The 16,939-nt window shown below is 39.3% G+C and overlaps 1 protein-coding gene across 1 annotated transcript in view; it reads left to right on the top strand.

The window, feature by feature from the left end:
• Positions 1-2,118: 2,118 nt before the first annotated feature.
• The window catches only part of LOC149901499 (endoplasmic reticulum metallopeptidase 1-like), a 29,432-nt gene continuing 14,611 nt past the window's right edge, over positions 2,119-16,939 (top strand). The window contains exons 1-10 of the mRNA XM_090111335.1: positions 2,119-2,325; positions 3,289-3,507; positions 5,155-5,302; positions 5,927-6,076; positions 10,590-10,746; positions 11,661-11,763; positions 11,931-12,051; positions 12,303-12,422; positions 12,746-12,928; positions 13,369-13,548. Of these exons, the coding sequence (XP_089967461.1) occupies positions 2,311-2,325; positions 3,289-3,507; positions 5,155-5,302; positions 5,927-6,076; positions 10,590-10,746; positions 11,661-11,763; positions 11,931-12,051; positions 12,303-12,422; positions 12,746-12,928; positions 13,369-13,548 (1,396 nt within the window). The 5' untranslated portion in view covers positions 2,119-2,310. The remainder of the gene's footprint in view (positions 2,326-3,288; positions 3,508-5,154; positions 5,303-5,926; positions 6,077-10,589; positions 10,747-11,660; positions 11,764-11,930; positions 12,052-12,302; positions 12,423-12,745; positions 12,929-13,368; positions 13,549-16,939) is intronic.

The raw sequence follows: 16,939 nt of genomic DNA, 5'->3' as shown, positions 1-16,939 counted from the left end.
GTGAGGAGAAAGGCACAGTCAGCATGAATTTTAACAAGTTCATAAAAGGACAGTCTTAAAGAAAACATTTTCCTTACAGCCTACTAATAAAGCGAAAGTTTGTGAGGATGGATGTTTGTTACTCTTTCACGCGAATACTACTAAACCGATTACAATGAAATTTGGAAAAATTACTTTTGATCCCGTAAATCCCACAGGAATGGGAACTATGCGGGTCTTTCTTTGAAAACGCATGTATATTAAGTATGTATTTCAATAGTAGTTTCTCATCTATGAGAACTGTCATTTAATCAACCGTTTAATTTTCACATAGTTACACATTTAAAGTAAATGTGTAAAAAAATTTCCAAATAAAAATTCACTCACACACAAATGTATTTATTATCTAAAGGAACAAAAAAAAACGTAAGCTTAAGATTGCACAATTCTTCTAGAGTATCCATCTTGATAACACGCAGGCTCGAAATGCAGTGAACACAATATAGCAAATTTCGACGGCGTCCAATCTACACGTCTCATGTTTTATACCCATTTTTTATTTAGCTCTGGAAATCTAAAACAAAATGAATTTATTAATAATCTAAAAGAGAAACAACAAACTAAACAGATAAGTCAAATAAAACAACCACGTGGTATTTTTTATTTTCCTGCTGTAGAAAATTTACATCTATTATTTGTAACAACAACTACATATAAATCTGATATAAGAAACAAAATAAATAAATCAACGTTAATATGAAATAGATTTTTTGTCATAGATCGATAATATACGCTAGATGTGTTACAACACTACGGTGGTAAACAAAATGCCAAACGTGATATTATTGCAAAGAGTACTATAATAATACGGCATATTGTGACATTTTTTAAAAATTATTTAATTCTTTTGTATTCCACAACCCCATAAAGTGGGTAAATGTTACAGTTACAACATAAACTTATAAAAAAGCGCTTGATAAAACCTTCAAATAGGGTTAGAACATAAATATTTATCAATTTGCTGAAAATCACTTACCGATGGAAAGATATTTTTTCATTGTTTTCATCCAAAACTCCCATTCGACTAGTAATAGCCGATAGCTAAACATACAATAGTCATTTTAGCACACTGACAAATAAAAAGAAACACTATACACTTTATATTTTCTAAATATTTCGTTAAAAACACTTGACGCACTGAGCCCACCAGCTGGTTGGAAAACAAACTGACTGCCGGCGCGCTACGTTTAAAGACAGTGCAGATACTCTATCGCTATCTCAACTGACTTATGCTGTTATTGACTAAGTGTAAGTAGATTAGAAAATATGTATTTTGTTCTGTCTCAATATAAGAACTCTATAGGTTTATTGCTCTGAGGTCTGCAAGATATAATACGGCAATAAATTGAAAAAATATATCTTAATTATATATGCATAAATCTCGTGTCACAATGTTTGTCCGCAATGGACTCCTAAACCACTTAACCGATTATAATAAAATTCGCACGCCATGGGCAGTTCGATCCAACTTGACAGATAGGATAGGTTTTATCCCGGAAATCTCACGGGAAAGGGAACTATGCGGGGTTTTCTCTGAAAAGGCGGGCGAAGCCGCGGGCGGAAAGCTAGTTTTATATAGGCTTATATTACTTAATAATCTGTAGATAAGTCATATCTAAGTATATGGGTATGGTTGAAGCACAGGGTTGAAGTCAAGGTTAAAGCACATTTGGGCGTAGCAGGTTTTTTTCATAACCTCAAACATTTATTTAATCAATTAGACGTAATTATAAGCACTTTTGAATCGTCATTACATATTTTTTTTTTTACATTTACCACCGATTCGGAAAGCAGTATCTATATGGAGAAGAACCGGCAAGAAACTCCATAGTTGCTCTTTTCTAATCAATATTTTAGAAGTGAAACTTCTATATCTATAGGCTCGGTGAGAGTAAAATTTCAAGGTCGCGTCATGGCAATACCGTCTTGTCATGGAGTAAGGCGACGATTATGGTATCTTTGAACTCGCCATCGAAGTTTCATTTCTGATACGTGTGTTCGGCACCTTAGCTCGGCACACACGCTATTTTTTTGCATCTGTAATCAGCACACACATGTCAAATGTGTACCTACTGACAGCTGACGCCTGACAGTACGGATTGCAGGCTGATCTTGTCATTTATTTTTCAATTTTCATTTTTCAGTTTTATTCGTGGTGGTATGAGTTGTGCTCGTGTGATATGCGTACAGAATCAAAAATTTAAATTAATCGTAAAAAATTAATGATCTGTAAATATATATTCAATACTATTTAAACTGTTAGGGTGGAATATGAATACAGAAAAAGTGAGTGATTTTTATTGCGAACATAAACATACAAAATTGAACATAAAATATTATTTTTTGCACCTTATTACTTGCATTAAATTACAATTATTATTATTTTATACCAGCAAAATATACATTTACGGTTTATTTGCCATTATAACCATAATTTGTTTAGCGCGCGACGCGTCGCGCGTGTATCTCATGAGTGTCGTAGTGCAGCAATATAACAATAGTGCAGTACTTTGATGTTTCTCGTATTTAAAAAACCTATTCCATATTTTAGAATTAATTATTATATGAATACACTAGATATTTAAGAACATCATAAAGTGAGTTTGGTAAACTGACTTTATGAAATTCTAAACACTTTTAAAATAATTATTCCAATTTCAAAAACATCGAAATCGGTAAAAATATTTTTTTTTTTTATTTTATTGAAAGCCCTATTCCCTTTTCCTTTCCTTTCACAAAACTTTGTGTTTGAAAGAAAACTGAAAATTAAACAAAAAATACACATCAATGAAAATTTTATGTTAAAAAAAACTTACGCACATTTTGTAAAAAAACACGAATACCTAGTTGGTCGAACAAGAATTGAAGATATGTGTAGGTACATATCCGATATTTTTGAGAAAAAAATAAACAAGAAAAAATTTAATTAAGCATTTCAGTAGGTACCTACCTACCTACCTTTTTTCTTTTTACTGTTTGCCTAGTCACAGTTACTAGAGATCTCACCACTTATTACAGCTGTGTTTACAACATTTAACTATGACAACATTATTTACGAATCATACGAACCAAGTTAAGTCTTGACTTAAGTAATGGCTGAAGGCTGAACCACTTGTGGTTTGCATGATCATTGATCAGCCATCACTTACGCGCCTACTGAAATGCTTCAAAATACGACGATAGATAAACTCGTAAACGGAATACCTACCTAAGGAGAGTATTAAAAGAGAAACACATTCTGGTAAACAGCATATGGAAGGTGAGAAGGTGAAGGAGAACATAGTGTCCCCCGGCGTGGCGACGCGCTGGGTGGCGCTGGCGGCGCTGTGCTCGGCGGCCACGCTGCTGGTGGCGGGCGCGTTCGACGCGGCCCTGCCCGCGCCGCTCGACCGCTCCGCGCCGCCCGACCGCTTCATCGCGCAAAACGCCTACGAGCACCTCGTCAACCTCACATCTATTGGGCCCAGGGTAAGGATTAAAGATTTGTATCTACTATCTATTGCAGATCCTAATGAATCGTAGAAAATTCTGTCTCAATGGTAGCATTTGAATATCTTTCCACACAATCGACAGTCTTCGCCGTGCGAGCATGAATGCGCATCAGCGGCCTTTGTACAAGGTGTAAACAACAGGGTGTGACCCACGCCTTATCACGCGACATAACTCGTCGTCGCATGGTAACCGGGTATTTTACTTATGCACTACCTAATCCAAACTAAGTACATATAATATAATCTATCTCTGCACTGTACCAAATTTCATACAGATACGATCAGCTGTTTTGCGTGATATAGTTACAAACATACGTCCATGCAAACTTTTGTACTTTTAAATTACAGGCATAGGACGGGATTTTATGAAAGATAGTATCTAAAATTACGTATCCTATAAATCTGACCTTCTACGAAAAGGGACAATTTAAATACCTACAGCATACGCTTACTCCAGAAAATGGGTACTCACGATATTTACAGTCTTCTAGATATAGGTATACAGGCTCGATACCTTTTTGTTTCGATCTTTTCTATCGGCTTTTACATAATATTGAACGTCCCATAGCTATAGCGATGAATTTTTTTCTAGATTGTAGTTCAGCTATTACGTTTACAGGCTAGACTTAATCCATTAAGCCTGAGCTCTTAACTCTTATAGCACTAATGTAACGATTTTTTCCCCTAACTAAAAATACCCAATGTTAAAAATAAACCCTATTTAATATTGCTTGTATTGTCGTAAACAATCGAAACCTAAACGTTATCATAGCAATTTGTGCTATTGTATAAATATGTGTTCAAACTTCTAATCTACATAGTGTTCTCGCCAATACAGAAATGGGTATCGAAAATAGAACATAATATTATTTGTGTGTGAGCTAGTTCTGTCCGTGCGTCCCCGATACTACATTGCACTAATTAACCTGTTATCAAATTAATCACATAGATTACATTCGTAAAGAGGTTTGTAAACACGAACGTATCTATTTGAACTAATTTCTACATTTGCTATATTTACTTATTCGTCATCATACGTAATATATTATGCATTATTAGCATTTGGTATTTTTTCCTCTTTTTCAATTAAACAGGAATTAATTTTATGATAACGTATTTTGTATATCCTATCAGCGTTAAAAATAGTGCTCGTTGCTACACGTGTCAAGCTAGATCTTTTGAGACAGGAAAAAAATTGGTTAATTAGGTGTTATATATTTATACTAAGTAAATACATTTACTGAATATTATAAAGCGGAAAATATTTTTTCGTTTATCAAGACTTGACGCAAAACTACTCGATCACAGGAAAAAAAATCGCGTAACATTAAAATGCTTTAATATCAAATACTTGATAGAAAAGCATAGGTTATTTGTTTTATCATGGGTGAATTCGAGTGAAAGCCGGCCGTTGAGGAAGGAAGGTGGAATTCCTCCAACGAAAAAGAGAGGATCCTCGAACAGTCTACTCGACTGGCCCCGATGAATGATGTCGGAACGTTGTAAATGTATATAACTATGTGTATGCTCTGCAACGAAAAAATTTCGCATGCACGATTCAGAGCATTGTCCAGCTACACCGGGGTATGCGGTTAGCAGATTATAATGATGTAGTGTGTCCCAGGTGGCGGGTAGCTACGAGAACGAAGTAGCAGCAGTGAAGGTGCTGCTGGAGGCTGCGCGCGGCGTGCAGGCGGCCGCGTCACCGCACAACCACGTGGAGGTGGATGTGTTCTCGGCGAGCGGGGCCTTCGCCCTAACCTTCATTGATGGTGAGATGCGTGCGTTTGATGGGCGGGGTTTTAGGGATAGTTTGGTATCTTGAGCGATTCCTTAGTAGGTGGCCTATATGTTTGTCTGAATAACTTACAAGTTAAAAAATAGTGTTTTTGAAGAATATTTATTCAAAACTGCTGCAATTTACGTCAAAGCAGTCAACTGAAACAAAAATAAAGACTGTTCCAACTAATCTGAATAAGGAATAATACGATTATATTTTCCACAACATTAAAGTCTTTTTATCTTTTTGGTTTTAATCTGCTTTTTGTACGCCTGACCTTCAGTTTTTCCTTCAACAATTCCTATTCACAACAAATTTTATGTATTATGCGTGAATATTTTAATATTACCTAACATTTGTTATTGTGTCAGATAAATCATTATATTGTATGTAATATCAATGATATTAAAAGCAGAAAGATAACCTACACAACATCAGATCTTCAAAAATGGCACACTAACGTCAAAGTTAGATGTCATGATTCAATTTTCGTGAGCAAAAGCCACACCCGCCACACTCGAAACGTTTAAAGTAATAACGTATCTACATTTTTTTATTAATTTGTTTGGAATAGTATGTATTATAAGTATCAAATTGAAGCGCGTGTGGGTCGCAGGCATGACGAACATGTACCGCGACGTGCAGAGCGTGGCGCTGCGCGTGCGGGGCGCGGGCGGGCGCGCGGGCGGGCGCGCGGGCCCCGCTCGGCCCCGCCCCGCCGCGCTGCTGCTCAACTGCCACTTCGACACCGTGCCCGACAGCCCAGGTACCGCACGACACACCCCACAAACATTACCCTCCACATAAGACACGACACGACACAAAATACCGCAAAACTACCCAACACAACGCACCGCGACACAACACACAAGATACGCATACGACACAACACAACACACCCCGACATAACATAACACGAGGCACCGTGACACAACACACAAGATATGACACAACACAACACGCCGCGACTCAACATAACACGAAGCAGGGACACAACATACGACACAACACAACACGCCGCGACTCAACATAACACGAAGCAGGGACACAACATACGACACAACACAACACACCGCGACACGACACACAAAATACGACACAACAGAAGACATGAGTTCCTGAGAAATAGTTTCTTATCAAACAGATAGACAAACGGACAACAAAGTTATCCTCTAAGGGTTCAGTTTTTTTTCCTTTTGAGGTTCGGAACCCTAAAAGACAAATAATTAAAACCTGATCGAATCATTTGTAAGATTACATAAACAGACACTCATGAAGAAATAAAATAGGTAGATATTAATAAAATGCTGCTTGCTCCATCCACATTTATACTATTTTATACATTTTTAATATGTGATTGAGCTGCTTAATTGCTTTTGAACAATTAGGAAACTATACCTACAATTCATTCGGTAGAGCTCCCAGCATTTGGCTGGTCAAATAAAAAATACGGCAATGTCTATCAAGTGTTCAGTATTCAGTGCGATGCATTTATCCACAAGTGAGGATCAGCCCACACGCTCTGGCGCAATAGACGCTAACTGCGAAAACACTACTTTGGATCAAATGATCCAAAGTAGTGTTTGTCACAGAGATGAGTAAATACTCATCTCTGTTAGAAATCTTTATTATTTTATTGTTATCTAATGGGAAGCGTAAAAACGTATTCGAGTTGAAATAGGTACAGCGTCTGCAATCGTCACGCAAAGCTTTTTTTTTTTTTTTTTTTTATAGTGGAGAATGCATTTAGGCATACCCAGGGCACTCGGGGGAAGAGCCCTGGGTTATGTCGGACTCACCCTGCTGAGTGCAGGGTCCTACCGACTAAACTCCACTGTGTTCCGCCGTGCCGCTTTATTGACGGGACCGCGTCCGCAGAATCGTCACGCAAAGCTGCTCTATACTTGCTTATATCTTTCTAGAAATTTTATTTTCTTCAAATGTATTGTAGTGATAGTCGGTTCAACGAGCGTGGTTATGACGAATTCGTGTTACTTTAATTGCTAGTAATGAGGTTTTTTATGATTGACTGATACGTTTTTTATGATAACTACTAAACATGGTTAAAAGTACAAAGTATTTTCGAGAAAATCGTTCTGTGGACGATCATTATTCAAACCATATAGGCACATAAAGTGCGGCTGTAAATATGTAAATTTATTGCGTTTGTATAATTAAATTACCTAACGCAAATTTTCCTAACTCTAATCTTAATCTAATAATATTTTCATAACATAAAAAAATGTTAATAATATATCATTGCATGAGAAAAAAAAATTACAGATAAAACCATAATTATTCAAATTGAAATTATGTACTTCAAAATTGTATGAATGACACTATTATGTTAACGTAATATGCAAAATCATCAAAAGTAGAATCTTGCACTTGCTATAACCAACAATTAATGTAAACAAGAATTATAACAATGAGTGTTATGAGTATGAACAGTAACATATAATAAACAACTTCCTTTCGATTGCACTACAATGATAGCTTAGTTAACATATTGGCATGATGACACATTTTTCTAGTAATGGGTAAATAATTATAAAGGAACGTATAGTGTCCGCCAACAGGATGCGTCGTCTCTGTAACGTGCTTTGTGCTGTAATTTCATATTATAGTCACTCTCTGATTGCCACTTGATGTATACAGCTATTATAAAGAAAAATTTGTATCATTGGTTTGTCCTTAATTTGTAAAACCAGTTCGCCTGAATATTAGTGTATTGATAGTTTTAGGGCTGCATGAACATGAAGAAACTTACTCGCTGCCCATTCGCTATAGACAGTAAATATATGAAATACTTTTACAGGAAGTTACTAGATGTATCTAAATATATAAAACTCAAAGGACTGACTGACTGACATAGTGATCTATCAACGCACAGCCCAAACCACTGAACGGATCGGGCTGTAATTTGACATCCAGGTAGATGTTAGGACGTAGGCATCCACTAAGAAATGATTTTGATCTATTAATAATACAATACTAATTACTACCCCCAAGGGGATAAAAAAGGTGATGCAAGTTTGTACCATGAAAAATTTATCTTTTCCACGCAGGCGAAGCAACAGCTGGTTAATAATAAAGGGGATTCATATAGAAATGTTATCAAAAATATTAAGAATGTAAAATTATAAAACATATGATACACTTAAAATGACCGACAAAACGCGATTCCATTTGTAATTTACATTATTGACCTAAGATCCACAACTGCAGTTACATACGCAACTCAAGAGTAATTATTTTTAATTGTTCTTGCGTTAAAACAAGATTTTATAATGCGATTATTTTATAAACAAAGCAACGTTCCCTGCATGCCGCAAAATGCTGTTGCTTTTAACAAGAACGTATTTTATAGCAGTAAGAAGAACGCAACCTTTACTTCATGGTATCATCAATTAGTACTTATTAGCTATCGATCTAGTTCCCTTAATTGCCCCACAATTCCATCGGAAATAGCTCTCCAATTACAAACATTTAAACCGTTGCCTGCGATTTATTCACTGTATTTTTCGTTTGGTTTGTCCATTAGAGCTCTTTGCATAATTTCCATAATAATTATTACGATCTAAGTAACTATTACTTTTGTATGCATTTTCTATTGCATCGTTTAATAGTCGATTTTGAATCATAAAGTATTCATAATTTAAATTACATTATACAGGTTTGCAATAGGAAATGACCCGACCTATATTTTTGAAATTTATCGTATTATTAGGCGTTTGGCGTTTGGTTCGGTGTGGACAGGTCGATGACTTTGACTATCAGATAACCCCTGTAGACACGTGCAGATAAGTTACTGTAAGAATGCTTTTCATCTTTACGTTAAGACTTACGTTCGTTCCTATAATAAATATAAAAGTAAGCAATCCACCTTGACTGATCAGCATACGTAAAACAGAAGAACTATCTAATCATAGAATATTGCGAAAATAGAGCGGATATAAAAGTACTTATACATGTGTTCAGTTTAACATCATAGTATATGTTACTGCATATAAAATGTATCCAAAAATATTTGATGAAAAATTTCGACTATTTTATAACGGTTTCCAAACATCTCGTTTTAATTATTATACACCACTAAACACGTGTTAATTGGTCACAGAGAGTATACCTACTCCCAACACGCAATGTTATATGTAGTTGCAAAAGCAATATAGAGGTCGCGCGAGCTCGACCCGCGGCACTATCAGCCGGTCATTATTTCACGGACGCACCGCCTCTCAATGCACCAATAATTATTTCACGTAGAACACATTATCGTCTAGTTCCTATTGTTTATGCGGTTTGGAATATAGGTCGCACGTCGTGACTTATCGTAGCGATCGTGGTTGATAAATGACCACTGATTTGAACCATGCTCTCGTGTTCTAGGTAATGGAAATATATCCAAAATATGAAAATAGCAAAGATCTATGTGAAAGCTGTCTGTTAACAGACAGGTAACAGAGTAGACAGATCTATATAATATTTATTTATATTTATTATTTATCATATCATCATTAATGTGATCGCACATTAATTGATTTTATTTTAGGTGATTAATGCTCAAAATAATTTCCACCACTACACTGTACAGTGCACATGCACAAATTGATATTAATGATGTTTCAAGACCTTTCCAGACGTTGCACTTATAAAACTAAACTTAGCACTAAAACGTTGAGATAATTGCCTTGATTTTATTTAGTAAATCAGTTCAATATATTCAACATTACACTGACAAGTAACGATCAATCGACACCGAAGCCCGTGGAGCGCCTCTTAACAATATAATTGGAGTCAATCAGAGGCTCGGCGTGCGTCACGCGACGTCCCGCCCCGGTGCGCCCGCACCGCCGCGCACGCGCGTATGCTGACAGCTATGTGACGTCACTTTGATTGCACTAGAGTTCTGACAAACTGAATAGTGCAGTTTTCACAATGAGATTTATCTGTATAATAATAAAATATAAAATAATTAATAATATAAAACTATGTCCCCCGTTATGTCTATCTGTCTGTTTGCGATAAACTCCAATATTTTTAGAAGCACTGTATAAGATAATTATTATATTTTGAAAGAATACCTATATAGAAATTTTCTCTGTAACTTTAATAACTTTTGCTGACGTGGGGATATTTTCATCTTATCGTAGAGCGCTGATTTTGGTATCTTTGAATCTTGCCAAAGAAATTCCACTTCTGACACGCGTGCTCGACACACACTCTGATTTTTTACCAAGGAAAGCGCTGTTAAAACGTAGTGTGTAATGTGTGTGGAGGCGCGAGCGACGACGGCGCGGGGTGCGCGGTGGTGCTGGAGGCGGTGCGCGCGCTGGCCGCCGCGCCGCGCCCGCTGCGCCACGACGTGCTGGCGCTGCTCAACGGCGCCGAGGAGAACATCCTGCAGGCCTCGCACGCGTTCGTCACCACGCATAAGTACGCCACCTCTCTACGTCTCTTCTTTTGTAAATAAAAACAACTAGTATAAGATCCCACTGCAGGATTAGTGCGTTCATAGTTTTTTTGCTAAAACCAAAATTTTATGTATATTTATAATTAGGAGAATATAATAATATATAGACTGAGTTGCCAGTCAAAATTTGGCCGCAAGCATTTATAATTAATTTTTTTTCTAATTGATTTTTCGGAAAACCTTTCGTTCTTTTTTTATTTATATAAAATGTCGTCTACATCATGTCAAATCATATAAAGATTCTAAAAAATCACAGTTGCCGTTTTTCACCTGGCCGCAACATCTTCGCAGCCTGGTGCAAACAGGTTGATGATTTCCATCCATTTATACGTTCATAACGCACATTTATGAATCATATATCAAATTAAAGCTATTCTTTTCCGTCATTTACATATATGTAAATAAATAATGAACGAAATGTTTCCCGAAAAATCGAGTAAATTTTTTTATTAAACATGCTTTCGGCCAAATTTTGACTGTTGCCAGTCGATATATATCCTCCAAATTATAAATATGTATACATAAAAGTTTTGTTTTAGCAAAAAAACTGTGAACGCACTAATCCAGCTGTGGGATCTTAGACTAAACTCCGTTTTTGTATATTGTGTAAAGTATATCATTTGAAAAGTAAAATATAGGTCATGACACTTTAAATAAATTTATCTTAAACGAAAAATGGGTATAACAAACAAAATGCATTCTTCTATTTCTATGTTTTCAAAAATATAGTGAAAGAAAGTGTAGAAAATTGGTAGCTCACAATTTTTTTCTATTCATATTGTGAAAGGTTTATATTATGGAAGACCTTAAAGAACTGTGATGACAGTTTACATCTGTACAGATATTATACAATGGTTACTCATGTTTCGTGCCGCAGATGGGCGAAGTCGCTGCGCGCGTTCATAAACATAGAAGCGTGCGGTGCGGGCGGGCGCGAGGTGCTGTTCCAGGCGGGCCCGCACGACCCCTGGCTGCTGGAGGTGAGTGCGAGTGTGCTAGTGTCACGTGTGCGAGTGTCGAGTGTCACGTGTGTGAGTGTCACACGTGCGAGTGTCGAGTGTCACGTGTGTGAGTGTCACACGTGCGAGTGTCGAGTGTCACGTGTGTGTGTGTGTTGTGGTCGCTCGTGACGCGTGTTCGTGTGCAGGTGTACGCGGGGCGCGTGCCGCACCCGTTCGCGTCGTCGCTGGCGCAGGAGCTGTTCGAGAGCGGCCTCATCCCCGCTGACACAGACTTCCGCATCTTCCGTGACTTCGGCAACATCTCAGGTACCATGTTACCTATTTATTATCAAGTAATACTAAATTAGAAGAGATTTAATGACTGTTTTATTGTACATCATCACTATAATAGTGATGATTTTTTCAATTCTCTGTGAACATACCATTTTTTGATAAATTTGACATGGTCAATATGTTTCAATCGGTCTGTTTTATTCAGTTTATTATAAGTTTCGGCAGACTTGCAATGAAACAGATCGTTGCGTATGTGTGCTTTGCGTATGTTCGGTGATGTGCAGGCGTGGACCTGGCGTGGAGCAGCAACGGCTACGTGTACCACACGCGCCTGGACACCGCCGCGCGCGTGCCGCCCGCCGCGCTGCAGCGCACCGGCGACAACGTGCTCGCGCTCGCGCACGGTAACAGCGCACTTATTACACGCTTTATATTAGCTTCACCTGTATGTTTGTAACAGACTTCTTTGGGCGCGATTTTGACCCACTTTTAACGGCCAGATTTCGTTCAAACTTTGTAGATTTATTGAGGACCGATGACAATACACTAATTTGATAAAAAATTTCTATTTTTTAGTTCGGTTTTCTATAAAAAGCGTGTTTTTTAGTTTTTTTAAACTATTATTATTTTTATTTGTTGCCTATTGTTTTTGTTAACGTGGGGTGGTAATTAAATAAAACAGTTGTTTATTAATTTTTGAGTAAATATTTTTTTTTTTTATGAGCAGGTCTATTAAATAGTGAGCAGCTGGAGCAGGCGGCGGAGCGGGCCCGGCAGCCGGTGTTCTTCGACGTGCTGGGCGTGGTGGTGGTGCTGGCGCGCGGGCCGGCCGCCGCGCTGGCCGCGCTGGCCGCGCTCGCGCTCGTCGCCGCCAGCCTCGCGCTCGACGCGAGGGACGCGCGACAGCACCGTGAGTGACACGACTATAACTATCAGTAGTATTCTTCGATCTTAGTCGAGCGTTCGATTGGATGTAACGCAATTATCCTGATTAGTTTGGAACGTCTATTATTAAATTAAAATAAATAGCGAAGAAAATTAAAAATAGAGTTAATTTAAATAAAAATAACAAGTGATAATGCATAACAAATCTAAAATCTAATATTAATGAAAGTAACTATTCTGGAGTACCACAAGGAAGTCACCTAGGACCTTCTTTGTTTCTATTGTATACAATTGATTAATCTTATCTCACGTTTGAAAATACTGATAAAATTTTGTCTCAATATAAAAATAACGTTTACCTCTGTGCAAATAATAATAATTAACTAATTTTTAGACACACAAAACACGAACATTTAAACTTTGATCATTTCGATTTATGAACCGACTAATTTAATGTGTGTGCAGTGTACCTGGGGGCGGGGCAGTGGGCGCGCGTGGTGGGGCGCGCGCTGGTGTCGCTGGCGCTGGCGCAGTGCTGCGGGCTGGCGGCCAGCGCGGCCGTGGCGCTGTCGCTGCACGCGGCGGGCGCGCGCCTGGCCTTCTACGCGCGGCCCTGGCTGCTCGTGCCGCTCTATGCCGTGCCAGGTACGCCACACCTGGGGGCGGGGCAGTGGGCGCGCGCTGGCGCAGTGCTGCGGGCTGGCGGCCAGCGCGGCCGTGGCGCTGTCGCTGCACGCGGCGGGCGCGCGCCTGGCCTTCTACGCGCGGCCCTGGCTGCTCGTGCCGCTCTATGCCGTGCCAGGTACGCCACACCTGGGGGCGGGGCAGTGGGCGCGCGCTGGCGCAGTGCTGCGGGCTGGCGGCCAGCGCGGCCGTGGCGCTGTCGCTGCACGCGGCGGGCGCGCGCCTGGCCTTCTACGCGCGGCCCTGGCTGCTCGTGCCGCTCTATGCCGTGCCAGGTACGCCACACCTGGGGGCGGGGCAGTGGGCGCGCGCTGGCGCAGTGCTGCGGGCTGGCGGCCAGCGCGGCCGTGGCGCTGTCGCTGCACGCGGCGGGCGCGCGCCTGGCCTTCTACGCGCGGCCCTGGCTGCTCGTGCCGCTCTATGCCGTGCCAGGTACGCCACACCTGGGGGCGGGGCAGTGGGCGCGCGCTGGCGCAGTGCTGCGGGCTGGCGGCCAGCGCGGCCGTGGCGCTGTCGCTGCACGCGGCGGGCGCGCGCCTGGCCTTCTACGCGCGGCCCTGGCTGCTCGTGCCGCTCTATGCCGTGCCAGGTATGCCACACACGTGTCCAAATACAAATAAAAAACAACATGATACAAATATTTGATATATTTTTTTATAATATTCAAGTGTTTTGTAAAAATAAATTTTAAGGTTTCGAATATCACTTTGTGATCTTTTTACTTTTGATTTTTGAAGTGAAACTTCTTTATCGGGGTTGGAAAAAAATTTAGTGTAACATTTTTTCGTTACGCGTGACATTTTAGCGTTACGCGCCATCTTTTTCTTATCCCTACCACGCGTGATTCGACGTATTTCTGTAAAGTTGCGTATATGTAGTAATTTTTTTTTTGAAAAATAAGGTCATAAAGAAGTTTCACTTCTTACGTGTGTACACTAGTATACGCACACACTTTTTTTTTAATATAACACTATATTTTAAGCATGCATAGATATTGAGTACTGTACGGTTTACGTATTACATCGAATGTGGACTGTATTTAGGTCGCGTTATAAGCTGCTAATAATGCTATGATATTATGGGACAACTGGGAACACTTTAATTATCGCTAATAATTATATATAATTTACGCGGATTCGAGCGGATAGATTAGCACTCGGGCGCTGCTATGGAAGAACTGCGCTTTCCGGCCGGCTCGGCCGTCGCACGATAATAATGCTGAGGCAGCTTGACCTCATTTACGTTATTGCTCAATAATTGTCATTAATGTAATGTAACTATGGATAATAAGTAATTTAAAATAAAATGTTTGTTCGCTGCTCGAACATGCTCCCGAGGCCCACAGAAGATATATATAAAATTTTATAAGTTTGGAAATGTTTGTAATGCATATATTATAGTTCCACCACTGATTCACTTATAGCAGAGCGTTTGTTAGTTATTGGAGACGTCGACCTATCGCTCCTTTTAAATCGCGCACTTGCCCATCGTCTGAGCCTGTTTTGTTCACATAATACTTCACTACACTCTCCCCGCTCGGGTAAGGGAGACGTACGAACACTAGTAACACTTTTTTGGTGCACACACACTCTAGAATCGACACACTCTTGGGGTATTGTCCGAGACTGAATAGTTTGTTGCGCTGCTGGGGCGCTCTGCTGTTGCGCTGCTGGGACGCTCTGCTGTTGGGCTGCTGGGACGCTCTGCTGTGGAGTCGCTCGACTCCTTCGCCACCACACGAAGAAAAAGATGCTTGCTAATATTGCTAGTGTTAGTGTTCCATATGACACTGCGTATTGGTGTAGGTCGTGTTTTGAAATACCTAAGGTATCCGTATTCTCGACAGCGTTTTTCATTATTTTTATTTTCTCCCCAAGAGTTTTTAATGATGCGTTGATATCTTCGTCGTCGGAGTAGTTTTCGATAGGCAGAGCAGAGTTAATCAGATTGTGAATGGGATTTAATTTGGTTTCTAATATGTCGGGTTTCAGATATAGCTTGTTTTCAAGTTGCTTAAATGAGTACAGTGTGATATCTTGTCCCTTTATTATGCATTGTTTGCTTAGTGATATAAGTCCGGCCTTGCTGACTTGGCGCGACTGTATGTCATCGTCACATATAATGCGTATGTGTGCCGTATCGCATTGAAAATATAAATATGTAGTTAGATCTTGTAATTGTATCCAACTACTTTTACAGCTGTTTATATTGTATTTACATTTATTATTTTTTAGTTCGCAAAAACGTTCATTATTGCTAAAGCTTATTATGGGACCGTGCAATTGGCAAAAATAAATATCATTCTGGTTTTGGCATGCTTGTAGCTCGGCTAATGTTAATGTAATGTAGGCATCTCTCTTTATGTTTATAGAAATATATTCCGCTATTGGTTTTATGCTTATCATGTTGTTGTTAACTTGCTTCGGTATGGGTATCAATCTATATAGTTGGAAATTGTCCCGGCTAATTAATGGTATGAGTATTTCAAATATAAAGAAGTTTTCGGTAATTCTAGCCTTTACCTTTATCAATTTATAGATTTTATACAGGTCGGTATGTATGTTCTCTATGGGTAATGTGACGTCCTTGGGAATTTGACTAGATATAATTTGCAGCTCGTCGCGTAATTGCTTTGGTGACAATAAGTGTACATTTATCTGGCCGTGGTAAATTTCAGTGGTAGTGTCCAATAGAGTATCTTGAATTCTCCGTAAATTCTGAATCAAATTGTTGCACGCTATTGCTGATAAGGTCACTTCCTGAATGGTCTCAATTTCTGATTGGATTACATTTGTTTTATTGTTTAGGATATTTAAATGTCTGTTAAAGATTTTGTACTGCGTTTCGATGGTTTTTTCAGTTCGCTTTAATATGTTGAATTCGGCTTCTATGACTGATGTTTGGTTCTTCCAAAGTTGGGTTATATGGTTGGCGTTATTTTTAATGAGCTCGATTTCCTGTTCATATTTCTCAGCAAAGCTTTGATCAAGTACTCCGAATAATGAATTAGCCACTGAGCCGACCGCATTGAAAAGACCGCGCCGGGTTCTTGACCGCGCGTCGAAATGCTGATTCAGTAACAGCTGGTTGTAGTATTGCAGTTCATTGTAATCGTGACGTATTTGTAACAAGATAGTCTGGCAGTGATTCGATTCATTCATATTAGCGCAGGTTTTTTCTAAGTAATCCGATAAAAGATCTGCCGCTGTGTTCCCTTGCCAATATGGAGACATGTCAAAATATGCGATTAGCTTCCATTTGTCCCTAGCTAGTTGCATTTCGCCCATCGAGTCAAAGTATATGGATAGATTGCTTTCAAGCTGTTTTAACTTATATTCCGCTGTAGAGTACG

The sequence above is a fragment of the Colias eurytheme genome, chromosome 16 (genome assembly GCF_061535395.1).
Source record: "Colias eurytheme isolate Ceu_HAF_F1 chromosome 16, ilColEury1 Martin Lab GWU primary, whole genome shotgun sequence".
NCBI classification, from domain to species: Eukaryota; Metazoa; Arthropoda; class Insecta; order Lepidoptera; family Pieridae; genus Colias; species Colias eurytheme.
Note: the sequence above shows the minus strand (reverse complement) of the source record. Positions and strands in the feature narration are given on the sequence as shown.